The sequence below is a fragment of the Oncorhynchus mykiss genome, chromosome 1 (assembly GCF_057628025.1).
Source record: "Oncorhynchus mykiss isolate SJ-2025 chromosome 1, ASM5762802v1, whole genome shotgun sequence".
Taxonomy (NCBI): domain Eukaryota; kingdom Metazoa; phylum Chordata; class Actinopteri; order Salmoniformes; family Salmonidae; genus Oncorhynchus; species Oncorhynchus mykiss.
In genome coordinates this window covers 81,559,038-81,577,563 of record NC_143022.1, presented here as the reverse complement: position 1 = coordinate 81,577,563, position 18,526 = coordinate 81,559,038, and the positions used below count along the sequence as shown (strand labels likewise).

The 18,526-nt window shown below is 42.2% G+C and overlaps 1 protein-coding gene across 2 annotated transcripts in view; it reads left to right on the top strand.

The window, feature by feature from the left end:
- The first annotated feature begins 7,369 nt into the window (after positions 1-7,369).
- The window catches only part of nrg3a (neuregulin 3a), a 384,160-nt gene continuing 373,003 nt past the window's right edge, over positions 7,370-18,526 (top strand). For both annotated transcript variants that reach the window (XM_036986111.2, XM_036986107.2), the window contains exon 1: positions 7,370-9,513. In XM_036986111.2, coding sequence (XP_036842006.2) covers positions 8,784-9,513 — 730 coding nt within the window. In that variant the 5' untranslated portion in view covers positions 7,370-8,783. The remainder of the gene's footprint in view (positions 9,514-18,526) is intronic.

Sequence of the window (18,526 nt, the reverse complement as noted above, 5' to 3'; positions counted from 1 at the left end):
GGAGGAATGGGCCAAAATACCAGCAACAGTGTGTGAAAACCTTGTGAAGACTTACAGAAAACGTTTGACCTCTGTCATTGCCAACAAAAGTATTAAGATAAACTTTTGTTATTGACCAAATACATATTTTCCTCCATAATTTGCAAATAAATTCATTCTAGGATTTTTACATACACCAAGTTGACTGTGCCTTTAAACAACTTGGAAAATTCCAGAAAATTATGTCATGGCTTTAGAAGCTCTGATAGGCTAATTGACATCATTTGAGTCAATTGCAGGTGTACCTGTGGATGTATTTCAAGGCCTACCTTCAAACTCAGTGCATCTTTGCTTGACATCATGGGAAAATCAAAAGAAATCTGCCAAGAAATTGTAGACCTCCACAAGTCTGGTTCATCCTTGGGAGCAATTTCCAAACACCTGAAGGTACCACGTTCCTCTGTACAACCAATAGTAGGCAACTATAAACACTATGGGACTATGCAGTGGTCATAACGCTGAGGAAGGAGATGTATTCTGTCTCCTAGAGATTAACGTACTTTGGTGCAAAAAGTGCAAATCAATCCCAGAACAGCAATGGCCAATATACCATAATAAGGGTTGTATCCAGGCACTCGCCATATACCACACCCCCACAGGCCTCATTCCTTAAATAACTACTGCTGTACACACCTTTTCTACATATATATTGTCCATAATGTCTATACACACCATCATATATATATACTGTATATTTATATTCCGGACTCTTACATTGCTCTTTCTGATATTCATTATTTGCATTTTGGGGGATTTGTGTGTATTGTTTTGGTATTACTGCAACGTTGGAGCTACAAACATTTGCTGCACCTGCAATAACATCTGTAAAATATGTGTATGCGATTAATCAAATTGGATCGATTAGATCCTTCTGAGAATGCATAATCTAATGTGCAATTGCGTTCATTTTTACCATTCGTTCATTTTGGTACAACGTGTCCCGCTAGCTGATAAACCATGAATGGTTCACACATAGGCCTAAATGAATCATTCTGTACCACAAACATGTTGAAGTGATAAAAAAAGATGATTGACATTTATCAGAGGCTTTGTGAGAAAGCCTGCCCCCTGTTGTTATTGCAGTACCATTGCTCTTGTCTGAAGTCCCCTTGCAGCCATGTGTCTAGAAGGCAGAAATGTGAGACTGCTGTTAGAATATACTAGAATATACTGTTTACTGAGAAGTTGGCAGTTGCCTTTCTACTGTGCGCTTCAGTGCAAAAGAAACTAGTAACGGCCTTGAGAATACTGTTAAGCCTTGAATATGCCATCAATGTGGAATTCAATTTTCTTTTTCCGGAGGAAAAACTAGGCTAACCAGCCTTCTCCTAAGTCAGATACATTTACTAAAGCCCCTTAGTAAGACTGTGACTTAGGTATTTGGATTCCGGGCACATGGAAGCTGTAGAGAAACATTTCTGTATCCATATACTTCTCCCTCATATTACACATTTATTGGGGAAGGTCCATATCATGTAATTAGATTTCTAATTATATGGTCCATATGTCCTTGTGGGTTATTGTGGGTTTATTGCCACCCATAGCTGTGTAAGCAAAGCATCAGTACATGGCTGTATTTCTCTGCTCTTGCAAAACTCCTTACATCCTCAACTGCTCTCTCTTCTTCCTACCATCTGCCTTCACTTAGCTCCTCCTTCTGGGTGTCTGTAAAGACATATGTTCATTCGATGTTACTCCATTTTGCTTAGTCCGTATCTATCTTACTGGTAAGTCATTAATCAGGTTGTACAGATTGCAAAGCGCACAGGTCAGCTATTCATTAAGAACTGATCTGATTGAACTGCTGATTATTTATTCAGGGCTGAATTAAAAATGACTTTGAAAAGGGTATATTTGTTTTTGGTAAGGAGATTGAAAGCTCTGTATTTCTCTCCACACCAAAAGCACTTGTTTTACCTATGACTTTGCATCTATTTGCACGTGAGGGGTCTCACAAAATGGTTCCAAAACCACTGATGGCATCTTTGTTTTAGCTTGTGAGCTGTTGATTGGCAAATAGAGTAAATGAAAAGAGATGATTGATTGTGAATAGCTTGTGAATGCCAGGTTGCATAAACCAAGGGGACGGTCTTTCATCACGGTACATTCACATGGCTTAAACAAATGATTAAGGAGTTTCAGAGAGAGAGGAACATATCCCATATACCTAATTTTCCATTTTAGAGTGTCTAATCAGAGATACAATAATAATAGTGACTTCAGGCATCATCAGTGTTCAGGGCTAATGAGATAAGGAAAAATATACACAAACAAGACCATCCAATGAGGAAAACTGTTGAGATGCTATAAAACAAACTCAGAAGTCCTGAAAATACATAATCAGCAACAACTTTGCTTCACAGAATAATTGCCTATGTCTGTTAAAGAAATTGTGATGTGCAGTAAATGAATGCACAGATAGCTAACAATAAGAGGAGTTTACATGGGCTGAATATGTTGCATAAGATTTATGCAAGTGTTTACGTGGGAACCTTACCTAACACAACGTCAGTAAGTGTGGCTGAGACCCCTGCATCGTGTCTGCTTTCACATGGCTTCTCACCTCAAAGTAAACCTTCTACTGAAAGGTGTTTCAGCATCATGCATACAAGTGCTAATGTGGGTCAGGGAAGGTGCAGCTTCAGTGTACAATAAGCCAAAGGCATACACTAAGGCCTCATGTTGTACACATCTGTAGAGACATCATGCACATGCTCCACAAACATTCTTTGAGAGAGAGAGAGAGAGAGAGAATTGCATAAAGCCTATTATTTGGCATGGAATACTATTTGTAGAGCAGTGATTCTACACCTCACCTGGCTCAAGCTGATCTTCCCCAATGGACTCGGAAGTTGTAGCTAAACAACAACATTAGCGGCAGTTAAAGGGAAGGGTCAATGAAACCAAAGATTATATATTATATTGGCAAGATGGCCGACTGAACCTATTGATGGCCTATGACCGATCTTTGTTATATCCACCTACAGAGCCATGGCAGTTACCTCAGTGTTCTCTGGGCTTTGGCCCTCTGTGAACTTCTGTGACTTTGTCATGAATAGTCCCACTCCTTAATTCAGAGATAGATCACATTTTAACAGTGGAGCTGAATAGTGTTAATCTCTCATCCCTAGGGTTATAACTTCAATGAAATGTAATTATCTTATCTCCTCTAGCTTATTATTAGCATTGTAATATGTATCTTTGCCATTCCAGATAAATTATATCTTTTTTTTGCCGTTTCTCTCATGATATGACCATCTTCCAAAAAAGATGACTGTAAGCTATAGGAAAGGCATCCGCTTGCTCACACAGGGTCAATAGACCAATGACACTTATTGTCATTAGTGTCATTTCAGACACTTTTAAGTGTATACCTCTTGAGGTTAATGTTGTTTGCTGTTCAAGCTGCAATGTCACTCAAATTATTTCAAAATAACTTGAACATTTTAAGAACTTAGAAACTGATACAAGCTTATAATTGACTGAAATGTATAAAATATGAATTCAACATGTAAAGTGTTGTTCCAATGTTTCATGAGCTGAAATAAAAAATGTTCCATACGCACAAACAGCTTTTTCTCTCAAATTCCGTGCACACAATTTGTAACACCACAGCTGCATTACTTTTTTGACAAATAATCTAATGGGATCTTTGGAGAGCTAACATTTGCTTGAATTTTCCTTGTCGGCTTTTGATTTGGGGCAGGTTTCCGCTTGAAAGCACCAGCAATGTGTTTATGTGCATTGTCAAAAGATATCTAGGCATCAGCGGGGGCAGGACTGTGTGAAATGCCTGTTACTGTGTCTGCTGCTGGACAAAGTATTTGTGTGTTTGTGCCTGTGTGTGTGTGTGTGTGTGTGTGCTTGTGTGTGTGTGTGTGTGTGTGTGTGTGTGTGTGTGTGTGTATTATTTATTTGTCACAATACAACAGGTGTAGACATTAATATGAAATGATTACTTACAAGCCCTTAATCAACAATGCATTTCAAGAAATAGAGTTAGGAAAATATTTACTAAATAAACTGAAGTAAAAAAAAATAAGATTAGTCTAGGTAATTTGTAAAGTGACTATGCATACATAATAAACAGCGAGTAGCAGCAGTGTAAAAACAAAGGGGGCGCCTTCCTCTGACACAGCCTAGTATATAGATCCTGGATGGAATAAAAAAAAAAATATATATATATATATAGGTCCTGGATGTCAGGAAGCTTGGCCCCAGTGATGTACTGGGTCTTACGCACTACCCTCTGTAGGGCCTTATGGTAAGATGCCGAGCAGTTGCCATACCAGGAGGTGATGCAACTGGTCAGGATGCTCTCGATGGTGCAGCTGTAGAGCTTTTTGAGGATCTGGTGACCCATGCCAAATCTGTTCAGTCTCCTGAGAGGGAAAAGGTGTTGTCGTGCCCTCTTCACGACTGTCTTGGTGTGTTTGGACCATGGTAGTTCGTTGGTGATGTGGACACCAAGGAACTTGAAGCTCTCTACCTGCTCCACTTCAGCCATGTCAATGTTAATGGGGGTCTGTTCGGCTCTCCTTTTCCTATAGTCCACGATCAGCCCTTTTGTCTTGCTCACACTGATGGAGAGGTTGTTGTCCTGGTACCACACTGCCGGGTCTCTGACCTCCTCCCTATAGGCTGTTTCATCGTTGTCGGTTTTCAGCCTACCACTGTTGCGTCGTCAGCAAACTTAATTATGGTGTTGGAGTCGTGCTTGGCCACGCAGTCGTGGGTAAACCGGAAGTACAGGAGGAGATTAAACACACACCCCTGAGGGGCACCAGTGATGAGGATCAGTGTGGCAGGTGTGTTGTTGCCTACCCTTACCACTTGGAGGCAGCCCGTCAGGTAGTCCAGGATCCTGTTGCAGAGGGGGGTGTTTAGTTCCAGGGTCCTTAGCTTAGTGATGAGCTTTGTGGGCACTATGGTGTTGAACGCTGAGCTGTAGTCAATGACATAGGTGTTTCACATAGGTGTTTCTTTTGTCCAGGTGGGAAAGGGAAGTGTGAAGTGCGATTGAGAATGCGTCATCTGTGGATCTGTTGGGGTTTTCTTGGGCACAGGGACTATGGTGGTCTGTTTGAAACATGTAGGTATTACAGATTCGGTCAGGGAGAGGTTGAAAATGTCAGTGAAGACACTTGCCAGTTGGTCCACGCATGCTTTGAGTACGCGTCCTGGTAATCCGTCTAGCCCTGCGGCTTTGTGAATGTTGACCTGTTTAATGGTCTTGCTCACATCGACTACGGAGAGTGTGATCACACAGTCATCTGGAACAGCTGATGCTCTCATGCATGCTTCAGTGTTGCTTGCCTCGACGTGAGCATAAAAGGCATTTAGCACATCTGGTAGGCTCGCGTCACTGGGCAGCTCACGGCTGGGCTTCCCTTTGTAGTCCGTAACATTTTTCAAGCCCTGCCTCATCCGACGAGCGTCAGGGCCGGTGTAGTAAGATTCAATCTTAGCCCTGTGTTGACGCTTGCCTGTTTGATGGTTCGTCTGAGGGCGTAGCGGGATTTCTTATAAGCGTGTGTGTGTGTGTGTATAGTATGTGTATCTGGCTGGTTAATTATTGAGTTGATGTAAACTGGCAGCTTGATGCGTCCTAAATCAGACAGGTACAAATACGTAGCGTACTGTCAGCCATTAATGAGCAGCATTAGGTTAGATACATGAGTGATGAATAAATAGACGCTGGGAGGGTTTGCACACACTTGTGTTTAGAATGAGGAATGGGCTCAACTTATCCCCTTGCTTCTCCCATTGGCTCTCTGTGGTGGATCGGGTTAAAAGACACAACTTCGTAAATATCGTTGTAGAGCAATTTTTCGCAAAATCTTCATACATTAAAGCTATGCTGTGCCATCAAGGACATAATTTGAATCATTAAACTGGATTGAGAAATAATTTTTAGCGCTCAAATAATCTTTGTGGTAAGTCGCACCCTAAAGAGACTTCATTTGATATTAGCTGCAATAAAATATAATAAAATGTGATGAGATGAGATGCCTTTATTGTCAATTCACATGGTACTTCATCTTGCTCAGATAAGCATATCCAATTGTAATGCAACGAAAAATGCTTCAACAAATGCAACCAAAACATTGACATATTTCTCTGGCATGATGTTACGTTGTCATGACAGTACAGAATGCAGTATGCTTACTTGACTGATAGGTTGTCTTGGTAATTCAAGATGGCTGTTGTAATCATTGAGAGAATGAATTAAAATAAAGTTGAAGATATACATTAACAGTCTGAATAGAAAACGACAGACAGTATGTGGGGGAGTTGTGTACTGGATAACATGTTACAATGACTCATCGACTGAAGACAGAAATAAAGTAAAGAACACACAGACTTTTTTTGATCAACACCCAGGGCACTACGTAGTTGATCAACAGTATCTTACATACTACTTAAACCTGCATTTTACTATGTAAGTCATATAGTTGAACGAATAATTCCTTTTTATTTATTACCTGAAAGTGTTGATAGGTCTGTATTGTGCTGTGTCCGTTTTATGTATGACAGTGTCAGTATTGACATTTGCCTCTGCAATGGCGTTTAACAGCCTTTGTTTGACAACGTGGCGGTATATGTGCATGTCTGAGAGGTGTAAAACTTATCTCTCCACATTCCCCTGGGGACCCATAGGAGGAGCCTTGTGACTGGTTGTTATCGTTGCCCTGTGAAAGAGGAAGCATGATGGGGATAGCAGGACAGACATCGTAACAACATCTAACTGGAAATAGTTTAACTGGAAATATAGGCTTCTGGTCTATCCCCAAAACCACCATCTTCTAGATAACCACTGATCAATGTTATGATGCTTTTTCATTCATGTCACAAACCTTTCTTCTTCAATGCTTTTCTATTGAGCTATATCCCCTCTTACCCTCTCAGCCTCATCCTTCCTTCCCCCCCTGTTTAATTTCAATTCCCTCTTTGTTTCAGAGACATAACTGGGAGGCGCTATGTGAGTGAGTGACAGCTCCTGCATTGTGACTCTGCTTTGCCGGTGTTGCTGATACTAAGATGCAGCCTGTTCTGTTCTGGTAACATGCGTCAGTCTGCTAATACTGCAGAGCTTTGCCCAGGATTTGTGCATGCATTCTTCATCTCTCTCTGTCTCTCTCTCTCTCTCTGTCTGTCTCTCCTTCTCTCTCTTCCTCTATCTCTTCCTCTCTCCCTCTGCCCCTCCCTCTTTCTCTCTCAGAGGCGGGCAATCTTCCAAATGCTGGTGGAGATAGCAGGTGCAGCCTCGTTTCTCTCTCTCACTTCCCTCCCTCTCTGTCTTTCTCTCCCTCTCGCTCTACCAGTGTGCACATTCTGCTCAGTCCCTGCTTTTTTCTCTCTCTCTCATTTGCTCTCCCTCTCTCTCTCTCAGCATCGGCAGCAGCAGGGCAGGGAAGCAGCTGTCTCCCTGATTCAAATACCAGAGCCACCGGTCTGCTGGATCAGCATCCTTGGCTAAAACCACAGGAGGGTCAGGCTGTAAAGCCGAAGAGTCTGTTGTGGAGATCTCTAATCATCCTGAAGCAATCCCTGGAGAGACAAAAACAGCAAAAACTGCATCAAATCCCAACATTGACTGGAAGGCTGCCATTCCTCATACAAGGACTTGAAGTAGAGGAACAGGGAGAGGAGTGGTACAGGGTGGTTTTCAACGGCTCCCTCTCTCTTTCTACATCTCCTTTACTGTCTTTTTCTGAGAGGATCCTTATCTTCTCTCTCTCTTCTCTTTTTCTCAGTACGCAAATGTAGTTGGCGGATAAGGGACAGGTTTCTAGCTCTCTGCTGCATTAACAAGCAGTGCACAGACACGGCGGGGCAGAGAGTGGACAGCTTGGGGAACCTGAGCTACGGTAGGAGAGGAAGGAGACAACGCATCGCAAACGACAGAAACACCCTTATTCTGCCACCATTCACCCATCCTTTTCTCTCTCTATCTTTAAGCTCCAAGGTTGTTTTTTCTACTCTTTGTCATCAATGGATTCTGTATTTTTTCCCACTGGAGAATAGCAAACAACTCAGTGCTGGGAGTTGGCTTGGTTTTGCTCCAAAACTGAAGAAAAAAAGCATAAAAAGAGAGTACCTTTGTGGATGTTGTAGAGAGCGTGTGGTCTGAAGAGGGAGCAACAGCGCACCCAGGGAAAATCTCTTTTCTCTCTGACGGGAGGGACAGGTTTCTGAATCTGGGGCTGAGAAGCTGACTCAGCTAAGGTGAGATAGCTGCAGAAACTCAAGGATCCTGTCTGCCTTGCCTACGTACTGTAGGTGAGGGATTCAGAACAGCCTCTGTAAGTTTTTCTCATCAGCATCAATAACTCAAACGCCCCATCTTGGAATATTGACCGAGGGAATGAGAAAGGGTGTGAAATAAAGAGGGCTATTCTATTCTCCTCTTCATCTATTTTGTCTGGATCGTCCTCGGAGTTGGAAGTCTTGGTCGCTTTTGGGCAGGATTTCAGTTGGACTAAAGATCATTCCAAGTTCCAACGCATCTACATCGGCTTTTTCCACCTCTGTTGTGCATCTCTGAGTGTGTCTGAGTGTGTTTGTTTGTACGTATCTGTATGTGTGTGTTACTGTGTGTGTGTGTGTATATGCGTTTGTGAGCATCTTGTTGCGTGTTTCCTTCTTGATGTCCAGCATTGTCGGTTGCCATTCTGCCTCGTGCTGCCCATGCCCGTCACGCGCCTGGCCCCAAGGTTAACCCTTGCTAAGCCGCGTGCAGGATGAGCGAGAGCTCCGGTGCAGTCACATCCGGGGCGGTGATCCTGGAGGAGTGTCCAGAGGGGAGTGGGGAGCGAGAGCAGGTCCAAGCCCAAGAACCAGGGCGCCTGCGCTGTGGAGGCTGCACCCTGTGGCCCCGCCAGCAGACATGGCTATGTGTTGTCCCTCTACTCATAGGCTTCATTGGCTTGGGACTAAGCCTGATGCTGCTCAAATGGATTGTGGTGGGCTCTGTTAGGGACTACGTGCCCACAGACCTGGTGGATGCCAAGGGTATAGGACAGGACCCTATGTTTCCCCCCCATCTCTCCAAGCCCAGCGCCTTGCCTAAGAACTCAGACACCACCAGTACTACCACCACGGCAACCATTACTACCGTGGCCAACCCCACCACAACCACCATCACGGCAGTAAGGGGCAGAACTCGAACTGTCGTCGCCAACCACCCTGGTGGCACCACTACTACAGCCAGGGTGGGTGGTGCATCAGGCAGCCAGGTTACACCTCGCAGCACCACACAGCGCCAAGGCAACTCTGGGGGCGGAGGACCACAAGGCCCCCTTATTACCACAACCACCGCCGCACCAGTCGCCGCCTCCACTTTTACCACCTCCAGTCCTAAACCTTCTAACCCCACTGTGCTGCACGACTCCACACAAATGTGGACCCATGAACACACAACGGAGAGGCCTGCCTCCACTCCCACATGGACCCATGTGAACCGAAAAACACGTGAGTCACCACTATCTGTAATTACTGCTTGGTTTGAGAAGAAGCTAAGGTACTGACTAGTCACTATTTCTTTCTAATTTGCGATTAACTATTTTTTTAATCAAGACATTTAAATGCTTCCAGACATTGGCTGGTTTTGTGTTGCAAATCTAGAAAAAACGTAAAATGTGCCTTGGTTGGGTGATTTACCATTAATTTATATATATATATATATATATATATATATATATATATATATATATTTGGAATGAGATGTTCAACGTATGTGGACATCAGCCCGTCGCACATCTCATTCCAAAATGATGGGCATTAATATGGAGTTGGTCCCACTCTTCTGGGAAGGCCTTCCATTAGATGTTGGAACATTGCTGCGGGGACTTGCTTCCATTCAACCACAAGAGCATTAGTGAGGTCGGGCACTGATGCTGGGCAATTAGGCCTGGCTCACAGTCGGCATTCCAAATCATCCCAAAGGTGTTCAATGGGGTTGAGGTCACGGCTCTGCGCAGGCCAGTCAATTTCTTCCACACCGATCTCGACAAACCATTTCTGTATAGACCTCAGTTTGTGCACAGGGGCATTGTTATGCTGAAAAAGGAAAGGGCCTTCCCCAAACGGTTGCCACTAAGTTGGAATCACTAAATTGTCTATAATGTTATTTTATGCTGTAGTGTTAAGATTTCCCTTCACTGGAACTAAGTGCCTGAAATGAAAATCAGCCCCAGATCATTATTCATTTTCCACCAAACTTTACAGTTGGTACTATGCATTGGAGCAGGTAGCGTTCTCCTGGCGTTCTCCCAGATTCGTCCATCGGACTGCCAGATGGTGAAGTGTGATTCACTGCTCCAGAGTCCAATGGTGGCGAGCTTTACACCACTCCAGCTGACCCTTGGCATTGCGCTTGTGTGCGGCTGCTCGGCCATGGAAACCCATTTCATGAAGTTCCCGACAAACAGTTATTGTGCTGATGTTGCATCCAGATGCAGTTTGGAACTTGGTAGGAAGTGTTGCAACCGAGGACAGACGATTTATACGCGCTACGCGTTTCAGCACTCGATGGTCCTGTTCTGTGATCTTGTGTGGCCTACCACATCGCAGCTGGCCGTTGTTGCTCCGAGACGTTTCCAGTTCACAATTACAGCACTTACCGGGGAAGCTCAAGCATGGCAGAAATTTTATGAACTGACTTGATGGAACTTGGAATCCTGTGACAGGGGCCATGTTGAAAGTCACTGAGCTCTTCAGTAAATCCCATTCTACAGTCAATGTTTGTCTATGGAGGTTACATGGCTGTGTGCTCATTGTTATGCACCTGTCAGCAACAGTTGTGGATGAAATAACCAGATCCACTAATTTGAAGGGGTATGTAAACACCCCTTCATAATTAGTGAATTTGGTTATTTCATCTACACCCTTTGCTGACAGGTGCATAACAATGAGCACACAGCCATTCAGCCTCTTTTTGAATTAAGACAATAAAAACCTGTGTGATAGAATCATGAGTTGTTGTATAATGTGCAATTTCCAATGTGAAATTCACAAAGACTAAAGTTCTTTATGGATGAAAGGCAGGGATGATGATGATGGTTGTGGTTGTGGCTGGTAACTCCCCGTATGGAAGGGTAAAAGCTGCAGAAATAAATTATCCAGTGTGATGGATTGATCTAATGAGAGGTTCTTGCATCATGTTGCATTCCTGTTAGATTACTGTCAGCACCCTCACTGGATTCCATATTCTCTTTTAAGAAATGTATGTTCAACGAATTTCCACGTGGAGTTGATGGACATCTGTCAGTGTAGCTATCCACAGTAGCATGCTAACCTTATCTAGCTAGCTAGCTAGCTGTCTTGCCAACCTTATCTAGCTAGCTAATATTATCTATTGTTGCTGTTTTTTTAACTTACATCATCTTCAAATGATTAGCTAGCTGGCTCTGTGGCTGGTTCTGGAGTTAATGTACCTGGATTTGGAACTGGATTTGTCGTAAGTATTGATTTAGGGAAAACTTTGCCACAGATGGAAACCACTGGCCTATCTTTGACTTATCTTCTATAAATTGCAGCTGCGAATTTGCTGTAGAAATAATAAGTTGTAGCTCTGGTTATCTGGGTAACTTTTGAAAGATAGCTGATATGCATTTTTCTACATTGTAATGGACACAGTGCAATCTTTGGTAGTTTGCTGGCAGGCTTTGGCTACGGTACAGCAAAGTCAATTCAGCCCATACTCATGGTTCTTACAGGGGAAGTGGCATGATAGACTACAATTATTTTGCTCATGATCATGCATGGCACAAATGACATAAGTTCCTTGAATCTTCATTCATGGGTTCCTTTTCATTATCTGGATAGACAGCTAACGTTACACCAATCAAATCAATGGAATGTGTAGTGAAACAAAACTTTAGTGGTCAAAACCATTCATTTTGGGGTGATGGAGGTAGCGGGTTTGCAAAATGCTATCATATCACAAATTATAACATTTATAAAATTGTTATATAGATTTTTTTTTAATACAGACTAGCTAAAAAATATGTCAAAATGGACAAATTATCCAATATATTACGATCATTTTCTGGCAGAAAAAGTGAAGGTGAAAAATCATATGTTTGCACCCCTATTTTTATTAGCTCCATGGCTCAGGTGGCCAAGTGGACAGAAGGCTATTTGGCTCATCTCAGTCACGTAGAGGAATAACTTTGCAGCTGTTTCTGAAATAAACAATGCCATGCTTGTGGGTGGTAACAGTCATATAAAAGCCAGGCCTGAAACAAATGTGGGCTGAAAATAATTTGAATGTCATATCATAGGAAAAGACATCACATTAACACGGATTTGCACATAGACAACTGCCAACTGATATTTACACTTATAGTTTTGTAGAAATGTTTCTGCCTTCTGTAAGTTTAGGAAACATTGCCTTGAGCCTTGAAATTCTTCCTCATGGGGATGGTCCCGTGTGGCTCAGTTTGTAGAGCATTTCCCACAGGGGACCAGTACGAAAATGTATGCATTCACTACTGTGAGTCACTCTGGATAAGAGCTTCTGCTAAATTACTCAAATGTAAATGATGGAGGAAAATGAAAGTTCACAAAAGGTAGACGTATCAATTATATTGTTAGTGTTTTTACTGATATCAATTCCGTTACCAAATCGGAATTCGAATTTCTGAAAAATCGGTAATAGGATTTCTGCATTTGAATTGGCTACAATGGGAAGTCATAGTAGTCACACACCACAGCTTGGTTCTCAAGTTTGGACAGCTCAGTACAGAACAGTAAAGTAGAGTTCAGTACGGTACACAGTAGAGCACACAAGAGTTGTGTACACTATCCTCTACTGTGGTCTACTGTACTATACTTAACTCTACTGTACTCTACTGCACTGAACTCTACAGTAGTCAAAGTGTCGTGTCATAGCTGACACTTCATTCTTTGTGCGGACCTTGTTGAATCTTAGAGTTTTGGTAAATTTGGACACAAAAAAACTGAGTTAGATTTTACCGAAATTCTGTTACCAAACTTTGCATCTGCACAGTAAATGTGTTTTTGTCAAATGTTCAGTGTAAATTGTTAAAAGTTGTCCTTGTGCATATAATGGTAGGGTTTGTTAAACTTTGAAATCAATGTTTTTTGTTTGGGATACATTTTAAGTGAAAAATCTGAGCAATTCTGTTACCGTGAAACTACCCATAGCCTATTTACTAGGGATATGGCAATACCAGTATCGCAATATATTATACTTTGCAAAAATATGAAAACACGAAGCCGACCAAACCATTTGGTCCTTTAAAATCCTGCTGTATGTAAAATATTGTGTGCTACAGCTTGGAAAATAAATACATGTGAGTTTATTTTCAACATTAGTGCTGTTTCCTAAATAAATTCAATCCACTTTGTGTTTAGTTTCCTTGCAATGGTACTAACGAGGATTATGATACTGGTATCGTCTTGGTCTTACTATCTACTGTATCAAGACTGGATTAATCTGAAAACAACAGTGTTATGCTCTCCCAGTTCTATCCACTCTGCTGTCCTAGACTCCAGTCGTTGGATCACCATAGCCTATTGATTTGTGCAGGAGGGATTTTCTTGCAGTGATCAATCAACTTTGTACCTATGACTCCATTACTCCAATGATAGATATCATTTTTCCATCACGTTGTCCATTATGATCCTTGAATTACACAAAGCTGAGCCATACATCAAATTAGCAATGCATACAAACTCAATTCCCTTGTCTGTCTTCTGATGGTGTCCAAAGTAATCAGAATTTACTAGATTAGAATTAAGTGTGCTCTTTGATCATTAGAGTCAGTAAAAATGTTGTATTATTTCATAAGCAAAGAAAACACCAGGAGCCATTCATCACACATTCATTTATTAATTAACCATTTTAAGAATGCCATTTCGCGAGCAAGTGCTCCTGAAAACCATTAGGCCCCAGTGATGGATATCCCATGGAAAATGTCACTTCTCCAGCATGCTGCAGCAGCCAACTCTAATCCCACCCTCCCCTCCTTCCTATATCCAATCTTCCATCCTCCCACACATTGTTTGCAATTTCAAAAGGGCATATTTTCCTTAACTATCAATTACATTTAGATTTGCTTTAGGCATTTATTGAATTATCCTAATTAATGTACTACCTATCTTTACTGAATTATCCTAATTAATGTACTACCTATCTTATCACACATTCATTCACTTAAACAGACTTTTGTCCTTTAGATAATACATTCTGAATGTGAATGTACTGAGCAAAAATATAAAAGCAACATGTGAAGTGTTCACCCCATGTTTCATGAGCTGAAATAAATGATACCAGACATTTCATTTACACAAAAAGCTTATCTGTCTCACATTTTGTGCACACATTTGTTTACATTCCTGTTGGTGAACATTTCTCCTCCTTTGCCAAGATAATCCATCCACCTGACAGGTGTTGCATATCAAGAAGCTGATTAAATAGCAAGATCATTACACATGTGCACCTTGTGCTGGGGACAATAAAATGCCACTCTAAAATGTGCAGTTTTGTCATACAATAATCCCACAGATGTCTCAAGTTTTGAGGGAGCGGGCAATTGGCATGCTGACTGCAGCAATGTCCACCAGAGTTGATGCAAGAGAATTGAATGTTAATTTATCCACCAGAAGCTGCCTTCAACATGGTTTTAGAGAATTTGGCAGTACGTCCAACCAGCCTCAAAACAGCAGACCACGTGCAACTAAACATAGAATAATAACTCACACCCTGACCTTAGTTATCTTTGTTTTCTTTATTATTTTTGGTTAGGTCCGGGTGTGACAAGGGTGGTTGGTTTAGTTTTTGAATTTTCTAGTTTTTTTTGTCCTGTCTAGGGTTTTTGTATATCTATGGGGTTTTAGTATGTCTAGGTATATGTAGGTCTATGGTGGCCTGAATTGGTTCCCAATCAGAGGCAGCTGTTTATCGTTGTCTCTGATTGGGGATCCTATTTAGTTTGCCATTTTCCATTTTGGTTTTGTGGGTTATTATTCTATGTTTAGTTGCATGTTTTCACTAGTCATATTGCGTCACATTTTGTTGTTTTGTATAGATTTGTTCAGTGTTGCATACATTTAATAAAATGGAATGTACGCTTTTTACGCTGCGCCTTGGTCTCCTTCTTATGACGACTGTGACAAAATAACCCACCAAACCAGGACCAAGCAGCGTGAAAAGGAGGAACAGCACTTATAGGGGCAATGGACCTGGGAGGAGATATTAGATATCGCCATCCTAAGGAGGAGATGGAGGCAAGCACGGAAGCCCGAGAGCGGAGACCTGAGCCTACTCCTTGCTTACTGTGGGGAGCGTGTTACTGGTCAGGTGTTATGTGGTAGAACGCACAGTGCGCTACAGGAAGGAGGGTGCCGGCTCAGCACTCCTGGTCTCCAGTATACATCCTTGGACCAGGATATCCTGCGCCAGCTCTGCGTACTGTGTCTCCAGTGAGTCTGCACAGCCCAGTGCGTTTGCAGGGCGAAAATAAACATTCAGCCAGGATGGGTTGTGTCATCTCTATACTCCAGACCTCCAGTGTGCCTCCACAGTCCAGTACGCCCTGTTCCTGCTCCTCGCACTCGCCCTGAGATGCGGGTCCCCAGCCCGGTACCACCAGTGCCGTCACCACGCACCAGGCCTACAGTGCGCCTCGGCAGTCCAGAGCGTCCGGCGACAGTACCCAGTCCATAGCGTCCGGCGACAGTACCCAGTCCGGAACCTCCAACGACGGGCCACAGCCCGGGGCCTCCAGCGACGGTCCCCAGTCCGGGGTCTCCAGAAAAGGTCCCCAGTCCAGAATCTCCGACGATGATCCATGGGTCAGTGCTACAAGAGCGGACTCAGTGTAAAGAAGGGGGGCTCCGTCCAGAACCAGAGCCGCCACTGAGGTTAGATGCCAAGCCAGCCCCTCCCATATAGGTTTAGGTTTGCGGCCGGGAGTCCACACCTTTGGGGGGGGGGGGGGGGTACTGCCACACCCTGACCTTAGTTATCTTTGTTTTGTTTATTATTTTTGGTTAGGTCAGGGTGTGACGATGGTGGTATGTGTGTTTTTGGCTTGTCTAGGGTTTTTGTACATCTATGGCGTTTTGATATGTCTAGGTAAATGTAGGTCTATGGTGGCCTGAATTGGTTCCCAATCAGAGGCAGCTGTTTATCGTTGTCTCTCTTGCCATTTTCCATTTTGGTTTTGTGGGTTATTGTCTGTGTAGTTGCCTGTCAGCTTCACGTTTGTTTTGTTAGTTTGTGTAAATAAAGAAGAATGTATTCTTATCACGCTGCGCCTTGGTCTCCTCATTAGGATGAACGTGACACCACGCCAGCCCAGGACCTCCACATCGTCTGATACCAGCCACCTGGACAGCTGATGAAACTGAGGAGTATTTATCTCTGTAATAAAGCCCTTTTGTGTGGAAAAACTAATTCTAATTGGCTGGGCCTGACTCCCCAGTAGGTGGGCCAGGCTGCCAAATTGGTGGGCCTATGCCCTTCCAGGCCCACCCATGGCTGCGCCCCTGGCCAGTCAGGTAAAATCCATAGATTAGGGCATAATGAATGTATTTCTATTGACATATTTCCTTACATGAGTTGTACTGTAACTCATTTTAACCGTTGAAATTGTTTCATGTTGCGTTTATATTTTTGTTCAGTATAAATAAAACTATAGAACACAACTTAAGTCAGTGCAGTTCCTGCATAAGTCTTGATCTGGTTATTTTCCAGTTCTAGAAGGATGTGCTACCCACAGAGGGACATGTTTCTATTGACTTGACAAGAGTGTATATTTGCTAGGATTACTTTCGGGCCCAATTACCTCTGCCATGCAGATAGTATATATTCAGGTGGCCTTTCTACAGTAGGGGAGAGTAGGTTAAATGTATTACAGTATTCTTTCTAACAAATATCTAAATATATTTTCAGCAGGATGTGTATCCCTGGAAAAAATCAGAGTTCATGTAAACTTTACAGTTTTTATAACACAGTTTGTCCAAAAAAAATTGGACTCTTGGCACAATTTACCCCAGGTATAGGGAAACATTTAGCCATGGGAACAGGGTAAATTAAGCTGCCTACAAATGTCTGTAGTGAATGAAATATTACCACTACCTTTTTAAAACCATGTATATCTTTATTTCCCAAATGCAATTTACCCCAAGGCAAACATTTTGACTATATTAGCCCACACTGCTACAAGGATACACTTTCATGCTAGGTTGAGGACCTCATATTAAAACTTATAGAGACCCCAACTGATGTATAGAACAATCTTACAAATTTAAATTCATTTAACTTCTTAAATCAGTTTTTTTGGATATAACTTGCTTACTACTTTTTCCATGTGGTTTCTTTCTTCAGACTCTATGAAATTATGACCTCTTCCTAAATATTTGGCCATAAAATACATTTTGTGTATGGTTTCCTAGAAAACAAGGGTGGCTCAATTTATCCCTTTGGCTCAATTTACCCCACTCTCCCCTAATACAATTTGAAAGGGATGTTACTTTGTCTCAGGCATTGAGTATTGAATCAGGGTGTCAAGCAGCCATGCTTTAGCATCGTTCACTGGCACTATGCTAGATTACTTTTTACTCAAGCCATCCTTAATCCAGATTAATTTCTCATCACTCTGGAGGAGCAGATAAACAGAATTATGCACCTATCATTAGTCACACACATGATGCGGTTACAAGCATCCCAGTGATTGGGATTGTATTGATAGACAGTATTCTGTACCGTATAAGACTGGGTAATATGTTCATTGAAATGTTGTCACTTATTGGATTCTATGAATAAGCCATTTTTCATACAATCCTCATCAAACAAGTGTGTTCTTTTTCAAGTGAAATACAAACGTGTTAGTTTCACAAAGTTTCAAGTTCTGTCACATGCACAAGTACAGTGAAATGCCTTTCTTGCAAGGCCCAATGTATCATAAAAAATAACATATAGTAGAACAAAAACAAGAAATAAAAAGACCAAGAAAAAGCAAGAAGTTACATACAGGGTCAGTTCCAACAGCATATTTACTATGTGCATGATACTGGAGTGTTGGAAATAGATATGTATGGGGGTAATGTGACTAGGTATCAGGATAAACGATAAACAGAGTAGCAGCACCGTAAGTTATGATTGTATGTGAGTGTGTGTGTATGTCTGTAGAGTCAGTTAAAATGGGTGTTCATGTTATGTGTGTGTTAGAGTGTCAGTATGCGTGAGTGTTTAGAGTATTGTGAGTGTGCACAAAATACAAATAAAATACAATGGTCAACTCAGAAAGTCTGTGTAACCATTCTGTTAGCTACTTAGCGGTCTTATGTCTTGGGGATATAAGCTGTTCAAGAGCCAGTTGGTCTCAGACTTGATGCAGCGGTACCTCTTGCCGTGCATAAACCAGAGAGAACAGTCTACGGCTTGGGTGACTGGAGTCTTTAACAATTATCTGGGCCTTCCTTTCACAACGCCTGACATAGAGGTCCTGGA